At 36.4% G+C, this 16,196-nt stretch overlaps 1 protein-coding gene across 1 annotated transcript; it reads left to right on the top strand.

Moving 5' to 3' along the window:
- Positions 1-8,377: 8,377 nt before the first annotated feature.
- On the top strand, positions 8,378-13,024 carry LOC143592789 (putative chlorophyll(ide) b reductase NYC1, chloroplastic). The gene is made up of 10 exons (XM_077072618.1): positions 8,378-8,797; positions 8,885-8,963; positions 9,034-9,169; positions 9,752-9,826; positions 9,911-10,097; positions 10,202-10,270; positions 10,725-10,864; positions 11,026-11,148; positions 11,843-12,035; positions 12,594-13,024. The coding sequence occupies exons 1-10, from the start codon at positions 8,528-8,530 to the stop codon at positions 12,789-12,791; spliced, it is 1,470 nt and encodes a 489-aa protein (XP_076928733.1). The 5' UTR covers positions 8,378-8,527; the 3' UTR covers positions 12,792-13,024.
- Positions 13,025-16,196: the final 3,172 nt, after the last annotated feature.

Below are 16,196 nucleotides of genomic sequence, written 5' to 3'. Positions count from 1 at the left end.
TTCACAATGAAGTTCAGAACTTACCTCAGTGAGCTGATCGTTCACTTCTGCTATGTATGCCTAATCTTCTCCCGTCTCCCTCTCACTTCCTCCACTTTCAATGTTTACCAGATTTGCCTGTTCGAACATCTCCTCAACTTGTATATTCTAGTTGTATCCACCGTTCTGTTGAGATACCATAGCTCTATTTTCACTACCACCCCCATTCTGTTGTGCAGGCCTGTTTTGACTTCGTTCGACTTTCCCATTGGTTCCTCCTCGGGATCTTCCTCGGGATCCTCCTCAGGCTCCTCTTCGGGATCTTCTTCAGGTTCTACTTCAGGCTCTGCCTCGGGCTCGGCCTCAGGCTCTGCCTCAGGTTCTGCTGCGTTCTGAGCAAGTTGCATTTGTAGGATATCGCAACGTTCTAACGCTATCTCAGTTCGGGTCCTTACTTCTTGGAGTTGCTCTCTCAAGTCTATCATTTCGGCTTGCATCTTCATCAATAACCTTCATCTGTTGATCACTAGCCCTTTGCATATCTTTCATTGCCGCCGCCATGCGGGCAATCTCCTCCTTATTCTCGATTTCGTCTTTTAACAATCTGGAAACGTTCTCTCTCGTGTAGCGCATGTAACCCACATCACGCTCCAAACAAGAAACGACAGCTGCGAGAACTCGCTCTACAGGTTCGGTTATGGGTGGTAGAGTGTTAGGGTAGGCAGGGTGGTTCGGGTGAGGCAATGGGGGAACTTGTTCACGGTAGACCATACGTCTGATCATGTTGGGGTACCAATCCCAGCTAACGTCGTTTTCATACAGGCCTCCGGATAGGCGGTACCTCTTCGGTGCAGGAGCTTCGAGTTCCGAGACTACACGGGGTGGCGAGGCAGTAGGTAACTGCGGTTCCTTCCCGTGAGCATGCGTCATCGAATCGGATGATGATGGGGGTGGCGTCGACATTCCTACAGGTAAGCCGTGTATATGCGCGCGTATGAGTGAAAGAGGTAAAGAAATAAGATTTCAAGACTACACAAACCTATGCAGTGCGTATCATTATAACTAATGGGTCGTCGCGGTTATAGCCTAGTATGCATGCAGCTTCTAGTTCGCTATAACCAATGGCTCTGATACCAATCTGTCACACCCTCAAATCCACTAACGGAGTTTTACCGTCAGAGGGTGTGAACTGGCAGGATCGGAATCATTAGTTATAATCAAACCAAAGAAAAAACGTTTAAATGTAAATAAGTGCGGAAGCGTAAAACCTTAATTCAAAAGTTGCGTCACGCAGGACGACTTAAAACCAAATGTAACTGTTAAAATTAAGTTTGCAGAGTAAAGATGTTTTCAATTAATGCATGCTCCTAAACCGCGCGCACCGCCTCGGCTACCTGAGAATAACATACTAAAAGTGTCAACACAAGGTTGGTGAGTTCACAAGTTAAATAAGATAAATCGTTTAGCGTTTTGCGTAACCTCGTTACGGCGTTTCAGTGTTGCTTAACCTCGTTACGACGTTTAAGTGTTGCGTAACCTCGTTACGACGTTTAAGTGTTTTGCATTACCAGATAGTGTTATGTCAATTATATATCGATAGGTAGCTAATCTATACAACAAGTATCGCTAAGTGGTTCGCGACCGAAGCTGACTGTTTATCAAGTGCCCCGTCACCAGGTCAATCCAGACCATGGTAAGTGTTAGCCAAAATTACACCCACTCAACCTCCAGTTGAGCTTAACGTCGGGTGGGGTTTGTCAAACCCAGTAGTACTACTCAACAGTGACTCGCTATTCCAAATATTAACCGGTCCGATGTGTGGGACTTCAAATGTTACGTTTGCCGCTTAGCCTTTACAAGTGATATATAATTTATAACAAAATCTTAAATATGCGTTTATCTCAGAAAATGTGTTTATCGGAGTATGTTATCTCCCCCAAGTGAAAAATGTTTGAAAACAGTTCAAAGAGCGGGGTAAGTGAAACTCACTGTTTGCGAAGAATATCCCGATCTAGATCACCAAGTGATGTGCGTCGTAGAAACTCTCTAGCGTTCTAAATAACAAAGAGATTTTCTAAGTATCGGTACGTTTAACGAGTCTCTAGACTCGGCACATAATACCTATGCACGTAACAGATTTCGTGTTTCGTTTGTGAATTGTGTGTGACTTAAACAAGTACAATTGTGATACGATACATGAGTGAGCAATTACTTTCGTGTCACGTACTAATAACATACTTTACTAGCAATTATCCCCGTAAGGGCATTTTGGTCGAAATACAACAACTATATAAAAACTATCATATTTCATGCATTCCTACTCAACTCAGCAGCTAGTTTCGTTATGACAGAAATTCTACTTGAAAGATTGCACTAGTTCACTGACCATAACATCTCAATTAATTCACCAAAAATTACCCACAGAAGCATACATATCTTAGGTTTCCAGAACATATTTTATCTTATTTTTATTCCACATATTTTTCTTATAATGACCAGAACATTACAGCAAACTCATATCAGTCAGATTCATGCGCAACAGAATGTTATTTGCAATTCCTGTTAAATGAAAAATCCAATAAATGCAAGACCACTTGGGTTTGGTTCCTAACTCAATGAGTCAACTTCCAGAAGTGGAACCAACCCAATTGGTCTCGTAGTTCATGAGATATAACATTTACAACATAACCTAACAGCAGGTCTAACAGCTCAGCTTTGCACCACGTTTTTGTAAAATAATAAAAGTACACTTATACTTGTCCAAAAATTACAAACTTATACTTCATGAAAACTAGACTCAACCTAGTTTACTGCAGTACCCACAATCTCAACCAATTCTCACGTTTACACTTCGTTACAGTCACTTGAACATCATATACACATTCTGTCCAGATTCTGTTCACATCAAAACTCAACAATTTAACTATCTATGGACCATAAATCAATCATAGAACATGCTAGACACTACCACCACTATCCATGCATGTCAATTACACCATGCATACAAGATTAGGGTTTTATTTGCACTCACAATCAAGGACACAACAATTAACATCCAATACTATCAAAACTAGTTATCAAATCATCACTAATACACCATCAAATAAACAAGGATCATATGAACACCATGCATAGGAAAAAGTCGGACCTAGGGTTTGCAAGTTATACCTTCAAAACACCAATACAAGCAAGAGGAAGGTAGGAGATGATTAGAAACGGGTGTAGGATGCTTCAATTGTGGAAACCCAAGATTAAAACCAAGTGTTTGGTGTGTGTTTGTGAGCCGATCGCACGGAGGGGGGGGTCTAGCTGCCGTCGGTTTTTGTGAGGGGAAGGAGAGGAGTTAGGGTTTGTGATAATGATATATTTATAGATATACAAGTTACACTCTAGTCCCTAAACTTCCAAATGTTACATCTCTAGCCTAAACTAGTTGTTTCTTGTTTCTTGTTTAACATTCCACATAACAATCAAGTAACACACATATACCTAACACATAATTATCACATAATTAGTGTTTTGACGTTTGTCGTTTATTTATCAATCGTTCGCGTCAACTCGTTTGCGTTTCGGTGCAAATCCCGAAAGACTACACATGTAGTAAGTGTTAAGCGTCATTTAAACCCTAGTTTAAATGTAATGAAGTGTGCGTTATAGATTCAACGATCTTAAAGTTTGAATTGACGGAGTTGAGTTAACGGGGTTAACCTGAAATTGACGATTGTCACATCATTCCCATGTTAAAGAATTTTCGTCCCGAAAATTTGAGTCAAGTCGTGATGAGAGCCCGAAAAAGTAAGAAAAATTTTCAGTTTGTCATATAGATGTTGGTGGAATGTACCCGTCTTGAATGCAAACCCACATCTTAGCATCTTGATACTTCACATACTGTTCAAACCGATCTTTCCATGCGACGAAATCAGTACCCTTTAGTAGTTTTGGAGCTTTAGTTGCAGAACTAGCTTCAACCTCCATTTTTACTAGTTCTGTGATGTTTATCGAAGTCATTGTTGAAAAATAGAGATTCAAGAAACAAAAAACAAAGTTCTGTGAAACAGCTATAGCGAAGTTAGTATAACTTCGCTCTTTAGTATAACTTCGCTGTAGTATAACTTCGCTGTAGTATAACTTTGCTGTAGTATAACTTCGCTGAGGTTTAACTTCGTTGTAGTATAACTTCGCTGAGGTTTAACTTCGCTAAGGCTTAATTTCGCTGAACAACTTCGCTAGCTTGTTAAGTTCGCTAGTAACAACTTCGCCAAATCCTATAAGTTCGCTTAAACCCTACTTTTTGTTACGGCAACTTCGCTTGATGAACGTCGGGTTTTGCAGGTTTTAGTTGGGTTGATTGCGGGGGATGCGGGGGTGATTTGGAGGTATATTTGATGAGGGAAGATGGGCAAGACACAAAAACAAGGTATTTCAACGTAAACTCGTTCCGCGAATAGTCAAGCGGAACGATCTTAACACCCGTGTGATAATCCCGAACCACACAATCATGAGCAAAACGCTCTGATACCAATTGTAGGCTCCCAGCCGGATCTACACAGGAGTATCTCGTAACACGAGGGTGCGGAATCCCCACGTAATACGATACGAGTGTAAGACAAGTAATACGTTTTAGTCGGTAAAACAAAAACACAGAATAATACTTGTAAACTTGATATATTGCCAAACGCCAACACGTGATCCTCAAATCACCAACAACTCGTTTCGTAAAAAAACTTCTTTAAAACCCGAAGTTGAGGTTTATATATACCTCGACAACTTCGCCTAACATGCTAGGCGAAGTTGTCTAACTTTGCTACTCCCTAAGTTCGCTCAAACAAATCAGCGAACATACAAACTCAACAGTATTCGACACGAAACAAGCAAGACTAAACGATTACAGACACAGACAAAACACAAGATACTGAACTACTGACATCATGCACCAACACACGTGGGGTCTTAAGCCAACTAAAAAGGACATTGAACAAGTGTATGCAGCCACGTGTCATACTAACAGACAAGGAGTATGCTTTGATTAATGCATGTCAACGGTAATTCCCAGACGCTGAAATGTTACTGTGTCGATTTCACATATATCAAAATATTACCAAGCACCGCAAGCAAAGTTTTCCACTTGAAGAAGACTAGGAGGTCTTCCTCTGTAAGTGGAGAGTGTTACTCAAGTCTCCCACCAAGGAGTCATACCTTTACCATTGCCAGCGACTTGAAGAAAAGTACTCTTCAAGCCACCCAAGTAAGTCTTAATTCTATTCACCGTTTATGTACTTGTTTAGGGGCCACGTGTCGATCAGGGCAGCCGCATGGCAATGTCGAGACGGTGAATCAGGATACGCAATTAATTAATATGGAGAAGCGTATAATAAGGATGGAGAGGATGATAAAGTGGTTGGCTAGGGACAGGAACGGTCCCACTGATGATGTGTCATTACATGATACCCCCGACTCCGCCAAAGGAGTCGCGGCCGCAGGAGGAGTTGGGCGTTCATGACGTTAGTGATGACGATAGTGATGATGATGCTAGTGGTGTTGGTGTTAGTGATGATGATGATGATGATGATGATGATGATGATGATGATAGAGGTGACGGTGATGATGATGATTTTGGTGATGATGATAGTTTTGGTGATGGTAGTGACGAGGATCATGGTTTATGATGATGCCTAGTATGATAAATGCACAATTTAGTTATTATGGTTTATCTTTTTAAAGTTGGCGCACGTAAACGCTATCTTTTTTTGTTGTATGTGTGGATTCTAGTCATTTGGATGGATGTAGTAGTATTTTTCTTTTCCAACTATGTTGGGGTTTAATGTATGTTAGTATTTATATTTTTATGGATTTGGTATACAACTATGTGAGCTTAGTACTTAGGAATGTTCATAGTTTCGTGTTTTTTAGGTCAAACTTGTTCTAAACAGTTAGTAGCGGTTTTTGGTAGTTGAAACCGAACTGAAGTAACACAAAACATACGATGAAAATGATAGCCAAACAAATTTAATAAAACTTGTGGAAAAATTATAATAACTATGTATTATCAAAAACCAAATATTATAAAATATTATAAAAATAAAATATATTAAAACTATGCGTCCGGTAACAAGTAGAAATAAAAGTGAGAAGTGATGTATGAATGTAGTTTTTATTACAGAAAGATTGTGTTATTTTAACGTTCGCATGTTCTCTAACGCCTCGTAAAATGTCATATTATCTAATTTACACAAAAGTGGAGATACGACTAGTATACAATTTAGACGATTCAACATGTTATATTATATGAATTGTATCCTTTCTATACGAGACATTTATTAATTTTACACAAAAGTTATTCATACGACTCGTACACATTTTAGATGATTCGTATTTAAGCTATACGAACTGTATCCTTTCAAATTATTCGTATTTTTGTTTATATTAGCTATATGAACCGTATAACATTACATATAAAACGTATGTCGTCTGAAAAAGTTTTTCAGCATACGGGTCGCATGTTGAGCATGCGAAACGTATGCTGAATGGTGTGTAATTAAGCCTAGTTGATAAGCATAGATGGTGTGTGAGTAGAGTTTGCCAAAAATTAATCAGGAGAGAGAATAAAGATTTTTGATAATTACACAAGTTTACATGTTAGTTACACATGTGTAATAAGTCAATTCGGTGTGTAAAAAAATACTGTAATTTTTTTTACGTTACTTACACTTACATATTACATATGTGTAAAAAAAACTCAAAAGAAAATTGTTACGTTGAGTTCTTTCGAGTTTTTAAAACTCAAAGTGGTTATCAAAATATATATATATATATATATATATATATATATATATATATATATATATATTAAATTTTGTGTACGCAATTTGTGGTCGCACCAACTGATCAACTTAGGATGAAAATGTAAATATTATAAAGAAATATCTTGGTAAAAATGCAAGAAAGGGGGTTAAAAAAATTAGTTAATGTAGATAAATATGTAATATTTAAAGATTAGTAAAAGTAAGAGTAAAATGGTCATTATAAAAATTATTTTTAATAAAAAATGCATAAATTTGTAAAATTTGTAATTAAGGATTGAAAAATATGCAATTAAAATTATAGATTAGGTAAATACGAATTTAACAAGTTATTGAGGGGAAATATGTCATTATCTCATAATATAAAAATAGCAACCCAACAAAAGCTGAGTATGAAAAATCAAATAGTAATTGAAAATGTGTACATATAGATCAAAGTTCTGCCTCACCTATGCAAAACGATTAAACCCATCTCATAGGACCACAAAAACATATGTTCTCACATGATTTCTAATTGATATGGCTAACCACCAAATCTTTGACAATACGATAACCAAACACACATGGAAATGTTCCATCCATAAATAATATGCATGGCATGTTTCATCCCAAATCTTTAAATTTTGGATAATGATTATGATTTTAGTCATGTTTTTTTATTCGTTTATAAACCTAATGAACTATAGACCCATATACACAATAAAGATGAGCTAACTGTATCTGAGCGTAAATGGAGGATTTAGCCGAGTAACACTCATGGTAGAGTTTAGTTGATGTCGGAGATGTTAGGTGCTTGCTAAATGTTGGAACTTGAATTGTGGTGAAGTTTAGTGTCTGTGTCTTAACCATTTTGTAAGTGGTTTGATGGTGAAAAGTTGTTTCATTTTAACTCTGTTTAATTGTTGTTGTTCAAACATGTAGGAGTGCGTCTTCATAAAAGGTTTCAAGATTTAGCGAAAGGAGTGACATCTATGAATAATTTATGACATTATGAAAATGATTTGAAGTGAGAAGACAATACAAGGATGTATAAGGAAGTAGAAACATTTCATTTTCACACAGGAGAATGAACAAACATCAACCCTGACGAATATTTTATACCAAAATCAAAATAGTTTTTTAATGTTAATCTAACATATTTAACATTGTACGTGTCTATAACCAAATAACCATCGAATTAATTAATTAAAGAGTAACTTTAACTTATTGCCCTGACACAACGAATATTGAGAAACCAACCTACTTGAAGAAAGTCAACTAAATAGTTGAGAAGTTCATGATGCATAGCACAATCCAGTTTTTGTTATTGTTTTGTTTAAGAAAAAAAAAAGAAAGAAAATAAATGTTTCTTATTTTAAAGATTTTTATAATCTGTTTCCGTTGGTTTTTACAAAAATTTTGAAACTGGTTCAAAGTTTGAAGTCGTAAACCGTCAAACTATAAACCAAATCGTATTTATTTTAAGCCCGCTGACTTGTTTCGGTTTAGACAAGTTTATCGGTTTTTACCGTTTAGGTATACCACTAAACACGTAAGCATTTTAAGTAAGTCGAAACAAATGGTGTCAAAATCAAAATCAAAATGTTGTTGTGTGATTAGGCACCTAATCAAATCAAGAAACCGAACAATTGGGACCAGACGATGAGGTTCCTGTAACGTGTGGTCATCACATTCTCCTCTTCTCTCCAAATGTAACAATAATAATAATTAAACCCACCTCTGTCACTCTTCCAAACCCATCTCCGGCAATGACCACGGTGGCCAAATTTCCCACTATTCCGCCGGACGCCCACCGCCAACCGTCACACCTCCAACTGGGTTTTCGCCGGAGATCAATCTTGTGGCACTCACTACCAGTTTCAAGACGTGGGTTGTCTGTGCAACCTTGTAGGGCTGATAATAAAGATGATAAAGGCTTTAACTTTGATGACAATAATAATAAGTTATTTGGAGCTTTTAAATCATTGATTCTTAATAAGGATAATTTTGTTGAGAAATTGGAGGAGATATTATCAAGGGTTAGTATTTTATGATTAATTATATAATTTATATTTTATTTATATAATAATATAGGGTTTGTGTGTTTTTGAAAATAAAATGTGTAGGTTGCTTTGCATTTAGGGAGGTATATTGTGACCATGATGAGCACAGGGGTTGTGTTGACAGTTGGGTTTAATTTGTCAGGTGAGTGAAATCAATCTTGTTTAAAAAAGATTTTAAATTTATGGTTTTGATTGTAAGTTTTGGTATGAAGATGGAGATGGTCAGTTGAATGATTTGATGTGGTATAGTTGGGCTGGAGGGATTATAATTGGAACCATGATTGGTTCAAATATGGTCTTGGATGAAGTTAGCCGTGCTGGTCCAAGAAACGTCGTCATAACTGGAAGGTACCCGACTCTCTTTATGCTCTAGAGTGAGAGTTTAGATTGAATTAAGGTTGATTCTTTGTTTGTATAGTTTAAATTTACAACCTTTAGAGACACTATTAGGTACCGAGGGTAAATATAGTATATATTTCGTATATGCAGACGTGTAGTATGATATACTTCATATATGTAGTATGGGGTTTTCAAGTTCTCTCATGAAGAAATTTTTTCCCTATATAGAATCAGGATCAATTCAGAACTTGCAAATAATTTAAAATTTTAAGAACTCTTAACCACCAAGCATTTTATTTATTTTATATCATTTGAGGGTGGTTTTGTCATTTATTATATGTGATTTTGTGATTACGTAGAAGTAGTCACACGTTTACGCATGTGTAATAACCAATTTACATATATAATATATTTAATCTTAATATTACATATAATAAATGACAAAACTACCTTTAAATAATATAAATGAATAAAATGATTGGGGGTTAAGAGCTCTTAAAGTTCTTAAATATTATGGAAGTTCTGAAATGATCTCGATCCTATATATGTTTCAACATTTTCTTTTTACTTTTGTGTGAATGGCTGATACAGTACTAGAGGACTTGGAAAGGCTCTTGCCCGTGAGTTTTTACTTTCAGGTGACCGTGTAGTTATTGCTTCAAGAAGGTAACTTTCATAACCAAGAATAGTAAAAGTCATAATTCAATATAGACATTGGTACTTATCTTTCCATTTTTGTTCCAAGAACAGCGAAGAATCCGTCGACATGACAATTAATGAGCTTGAGGAGAATCTACAAGAATGTTTGACCACCTCATCCATGAAAAAACCATCATATGCAAAAGTGGTAGGCACATCATGTGATGTTTGTGATCCTGATGATGTTAGGAAACTAGCAAACTTTGCTGTCGATAAACTTGGTTCCATTGACATTTGGGTGAGCAGTTGGTGTTTAAATTTTCACATTTTATAAATTAAAATCTATTCTTATGATACATTACTCAATTGCTCATGTTTTCCTGTTATTTAATCCATTTGCAGATAAATAATGCTGGGACAAACAAAGGTTTCAGACCATTGTTACAGTTTAGTGATGGAGATATAGAACAGGTTTGCTCCTGCTTAATTTTGAGTTGGTAAAATGGGTGGGCCGGGTAATGGGTCGGGTCGCGTTGACCTGAAACACTTTTTCTCCAAAAACTCATCGGCAAAAAGTTGTTTTATGTGATTCTTCATGTGACCCATTTCCTTTATGTAGCCCGTTTCCTCTATGTGACTTGTTTGACCCTGGTTTCTTCATGTGACTTGTTTGACCCTGGTTTCTTCATGTGGCCCGTTTGACCTGTTTTCTTCATGCGACCTGTTTGACCCGTTTTCTTCATGCGACCTGTTTGGCCCGTTTCTTCAAGTGACCTATTTGACCCGTTTCTTTATGTGGCCTGTTTGACCTGTTTCTTTTGTGTGGGCCGTCTGACCAGTTTTTTAATGTGGTCTGTTTTACTTGTTTTTTTTATGTGACCCACTTGACCTGTTTTCTGTTTGTTTTTTGTTTGGATACGATTAGATTGTCTCCACGAATTTGGTTGGATCTATCCTTTGTACACGCGAATCAATGCGTGTCATGGGAAATCAGCATAGAGGAGGTCATATTTTTAACATGGATGGTGCTGGCTCGGGTGGGTCAAGCACCCCTTTGACCGCTGTGTAAGCTTTTGTTTTAAACATTAATGACTTTTTTTGCTTTCTTTTACCTATTTACGAGATTCAGAACGTAGTTTCTCGTCAATTTTGCGCATGGCAGTGGTCTTTTGTTTAAACTTGGCTGAAGATACCTTTTTCATGTAATTTTTTTTCAACCACCACAGTTATGGATCAACTAAATGTGGGCTTCGACAATTTCAATCTTCGCTGGTCAAAGAGTGCAAAAAGTCTAAAGTTGGTGTTCATACAGCGTCTCCTGGCATGGTTTTGACCGACTTGCTGTTGAGGTATGCTAATCTCGTGGTCTTTACTGATGTCTAGGTGGAAAGAGCTTGAGCGCAACTAGGTTTGAGCCTTTATGAGAGCTCGAACTTGGCTGGTTTCAAGCTCTATTTCTGAAGCTCAAGCTCAGCTTGTGAGTAGGTTTTCAATCTCGAGCTCGGCTAGTTTATTATTTCTTAACTAGTTTATATACATCTGTAGTTACTTTCTATATGATATATTTAAGTATAAGTTTTATATATAACGTAATACATGTTATTTCGTAATTTTTTATCATACATAATAGTTATTATGTAAATATATATTTAATATATTAAAGAAAAAATATATAAATAATGGGCTCGCAAGCCAACTTGAGCTCGATAAGTGAAGCTCGAGTTTGGGCTTGTTTATTAACAAGCTTATTTTTAGGCTGATAGGCTTGAGCTCATTTAAGCTCGGCTCGACTCATACTTTTAGAGAGCCAGTCTCGAGTAGCTCACGAGCAACTTGGCTCGTTAAATGGGTCAGTTTGGGTTATGTTTTATCTTTTTACGGGTCAACTGGGTTAAGCTAAAAGATTAAAAAAATACTTATATTTGGGTTGGCCCAATTTGTTTTGCTCCTGTTACCCAGCCAGCCAACCACCCATTTTTGCCACCCCTAGTTATAAGTTAAAGATCATCAAGTGCTATAAACGTTGTCTTTATTGTAACACAGTGGATCAAGTATTCAGAACAAGCAGATGTTTAATATAATCTGTGAGCTACCAGAGACAGTTGCTAGAACTTTGGTACCACGGATGCGGGTCATCAAAGGAAGTGGTAAAGCGGTTAATTACCTAACCCCTCCAAGAATCTTATTTGCTTTAGTCACTGCTTGGTTAAGACGAAAGAGATGGTTTGACGACGAGGTAATTAAAAAAATCATAAACTTATAAACCACTCATCTTTTCGACATTTTTATTTCAGATTACGGTTCTTTTGGTCCAATTATAACATAAAGTTTAAAACTTTGTCACAAATTCAAATGAACATGCAAGATTTTAATCATAAACTTGTAAACCTTTCATCCATCTTTTTGGCATTTTTTGTTGAAAAATCAGTTCTTTAGGTCCAATTATAGAATAAAGTTTCAGACTTTATGTCACAAAATCCAGATGAGTATACGCAAGATATTAATCATAAACTTATAAGCCACTCACCATTATTACATTTTTAATTTAAATGTTGGTTCTTTATATCCAGTTACAACAAAGTTTCAATTTTGTTTCAAACTTTATGTCACACATTCAAATGAGTATATAAGATTTAAATCATATATATTTATAAACCACTCGTCATTTTGACATTTTTAGCTCAAATTTCAGTCTTTAGGTTATACTTCAAGTTTCAAACTTTATGCTACCCATTCAAATGGGTATGCAAGATTTATTGTTCTTTTTTTAAAAATAATTTGTTGTATGGTGCAGGGAAGAGCACTATATGCTTCAGAGGCAGATAGAATAAGAAACTGGGCAGAAAGCCGGACTCGTTTTGCATTCACAGATGCCATTGAAATGTACTCTGAGAACACATGGGTGTCAGTTTTTTCACTTTCAGTTGTTTGTGCATTCATCATCCTCTCAAGTACAGCCGGTGGTGCATCACATGCATCACCGGGCACTTAGATCTCTCAAGTTTTATTGGATCGACTGTGCATTATAACATGATCCTGCGAAAATTTAGCACTAAGTTGTCGTATGTGTGTAGGCAGGGTCGTCCCTGACACCGTGAAAATCCCTTGTAAAAGTTATAAGAATTTACTAAAAGGTGAAACTTTAGTAAGCAGATTACTGGAGCATAGTATAGATGTATATACATATTGTTTTATGATGTATAAAGCTGTGATCGATAGTGTATCCGTGTTTCTTTGTCTCCCATGATATAGGTTTAGGTAAATGCTAAACATGATTGTATTACCCTATAACTTTTATATCATTATACAGAAATTAATGTTACAATAATGATATTAAAGATGAGTAAGATATACTGTAAATAAGAAAGGAAATGCATGAGACGACTAGTTTAATAGTTGGTAAATAAATGAGAAAATAATCAGTATTTCTGTATTTATAAATACAGAGAAGAGTGAAAACCAAGTCTAAAATGGACAAAATATAGTGCTTGGATCAAATACAAGTGGCTCTTAAAGAGTTAACGTGAAAAACGTAAAGATAACTAGAGTAACTATGCTAACTCTACAGTAATAGTATTGTTAATTATTGTTAACTCTATAGTATTTGAGGTTTGAACTAGAACAATTATTAATAGTATTTATATTTTGTAATTACTTTAGTTAAAAACTGTAGAGTAATAATAATAACTATAGCTGGTTGATTTCATATTTTCATTTGTATCGTACCCCACCTTCATATATGTAAAAATATATGTTAACTTAGACATATAAACACTTGCTTTTCTTTCTATATTATGTAGGTACCAGTAAAACAATAATATTAGTTAAAAGAATTACAACTGAAACCTATAATTTGGATCGGTCTTTTTCTGGTCTTTCATGGACGCACCACCAATACCTTTATAATTTAGGAGTTGTTATAAGTATCAATATTAGTTAGGAACTTTTTAATTATCAATTTGTATAATGACTTTGTTTTTGACATTGTTACTTTTCATATTCATGTTTAGGATTAAAAATATTATATATTTATTTTAAACTAATTTATCTTGTTTGTGTTTGCCTTCGTTTATGTTCATGTAATTTATTACCAAACAAACAAAACAAACACGAATAGAAACATGTGTTTACTTATGTTTTTGTATTTGATCCATGTTCAGTTAAAACTAAATAAAAGAACATGTATATAGACTCATCCATGTTCGTTCACTTCGTTCACGACCCTATATACACCATACACATGTTAGCAAAGCTAAATAAATACACATGTGGTTTAAACCCTAAAACATTTCAAAATACTTTAAAAATAATTTTAGAAAATCAGGATTTCGTGAAGACAAGACGAAAGGCATGACGATTGTTACATATGTCCTATTGTCGGATGTCATAGCAATTGTTGGTGCATACATGATCAGACAATATGCAAACAATAAATATAATGTTCATATGTGCATATCATGCACTCCCCAATCATAAAAATATGTTCATAAAATCAACAAATTGAAGCTACTCACTGAAACAGTATTGAATAGAGTCTCTATCATCGATATTGTAACCACGTTGTATATTAACCATCGAAAATGCAAACGAAATGTTTCAAATAGTTGAACACGTATGAACAGATAAGCAACAAAAAAATCTCGACCGATGGAACTTTTCAACCGTGGAAGGTCTACACATCATCTGGTATATATATAAATGCAACAATGTAGGGATAAATGCGTCAATACTAATTCACATGGATGTTATTATTATTACTGTTTTTATTATTGCTATTATTATTGTGAATAGTAAAGCCCGGACATCTTGGTAAAGAGATCACTCTTCCGTTCAAATAACAAGGCGTAGTGACCAGCCCACCTACTCAGGAGAAAACCCAAAACTAGGAGAACCCTTTCGCTTAACCATGAACAATATATTTCATTCGAGACTCGAACCACGACCTCCGATAATGAAAGTCATGGGGCCACTAGACCAAAGTCGGCAAGTTTTAGTTACGTTTTTTTTTCCTTTTTAAGGCTAAGATAAAAATAAAAGGGAAAAAAATAAAATCAAAATTAGATCAGCCGGGTTACTGCAGCAGACCGGGTCATCGGCCAACATTTTAATTTTATATACATGTATTACGCCGAAGCCAATGATGGCCGGCCCATGTTAACATGGCCGGCCCATGTTAACCTACTCTTTCTCATCATTGAAATCAGACATAACAAAAGTCAAATATTAAAAAATTAAATTAAAATTGCTATATTTGCTAGGAGAATAGAATAAAACAAGAAAAGTGAAAAAATACGGATCTACTCTCCTAGACGGGTCCTAGATCCGATGAAATCACAGGGTAGGATACGATTAACGACCAGTACGATACAAGCCCAATTCCCAAAGTCCAGTGACGTGAGCCTGCAAAACAGGCACCGTACGGGAAGGACAAGAGGGGGGATCTTCCCGTAACAACCCTCCGGCGTGAGAATAAGTACAATTCCGACGAAGATAAAGTACTTAAGTAATTGGTGAAAGTACAGTGGGAGTGAATGAATACCTCATGATGATTGAGAGAGTATTTATAGCCGAAGGGTGTGAGAAGATGATTGGGTCAGCTGTCATTTTCAGAAGATGCTTTCGAAACCACCTGGACACGTGTCCTCATATGATAGGTTTAGTTATAAGTTGCATGTGCATGTATAACAACCTGGACACGTGTCATAACGGGATAGGATGATAGACGACCCTAGCCATGTGCACGGTTATAACGGCTTTGCCAGGTGTCCTTTATTCATTGGGCGAGAGATCATGTATTGCCTAAGAAAGCATCTTGGTAAATCTTCTAGAATGTAGTTAGTTATTGACAGCTGTCCTAGGGCCTTACCTCTTGGTTATTTACGCGGACGGGTATTCCGTCTTGCGGATGACTTTTGAGGGTGCCAGGATGTTTCCGCATGTACCGTGAGGGGTGCTTCTTCCTCAGATGGTTAAGCGCGTGATCCATATGTCCCGCGGGTGCCTTATGAGGGACCCTCAATTGACCCGCGGGTAATACTTAAGAGTATTTGGGTCTTTTTGGTACCTTACCTCTATAAGTCCCCCTAGTCCAGTATTTCTTCCGCGTGAAGTACTTTATGCGGGTGAAATTTTGGACTTAAGGGTGTTTTTTGGGAATTTTCTTTGAATTTGCAAGTTGTGGTGATGATATTTTCGTATTGGATAACCTACACTAGTGCGAGGTGACAGCTTGCAGGTGCGTGTGTCAGAAAATGTGACGTTTATACCGGCTGTCGCTGTACCCGACTATTCACCTTTTTACTTTTTCAAATTTCCCGCGTGACGTGGCGTCTCTTGATTGGATTTCGCCGCTTTCTCTCCACTGTTCACATCCCATCGCATTAATTGCGATGGGTAT

The sequence above is a fragment of the Bidens hawaiensis genome, unplaced genomic scaffold, assembly GCF_021521415.1.
Source record: "Bidens hawaiensis isolate Kalapana, Puna unplaced genomic scaffold, B.hawaiensis_p1.1 tig00041228_1, whole genome shotgun sequence".
NCBI lineage: Eukaryota > Viridiplantae > Streptophyta > Magnoliopsida > Asterales > Asteraceae > Bidens > Bidens hawaiensis.
The sequence above is the reverse complement of the archived record's forward strand: the minus strand, read 5'-3'. Positions and strand labels throughout refer to the sequence as shown.

Bases quoted from the DNA above. Each gene is read 5' to 3' on its own strand.
- LOC143592789 (XM_077072618.1), top strand. From the start codon at position 8,528: ATGACCACGGTGGCCAAATTTCCCACTATTCCGCCGGACGCCCACCGC. The intron at 8,798-8,884 runs GTTAGTATTTTA...TAAAATGTGTAG, and splicing joins TGGAGGAGATATTATCAAGG to GTTGCTTTGCATTTAGGGAG. The intron at 8,964-9,033 runs GTGAGTGAAATC...TTTGGTATGAAG, and splicing joins AGTTGGGTTTAATTTGTCAG to ATGGAGATGGTCAGTTGAAT.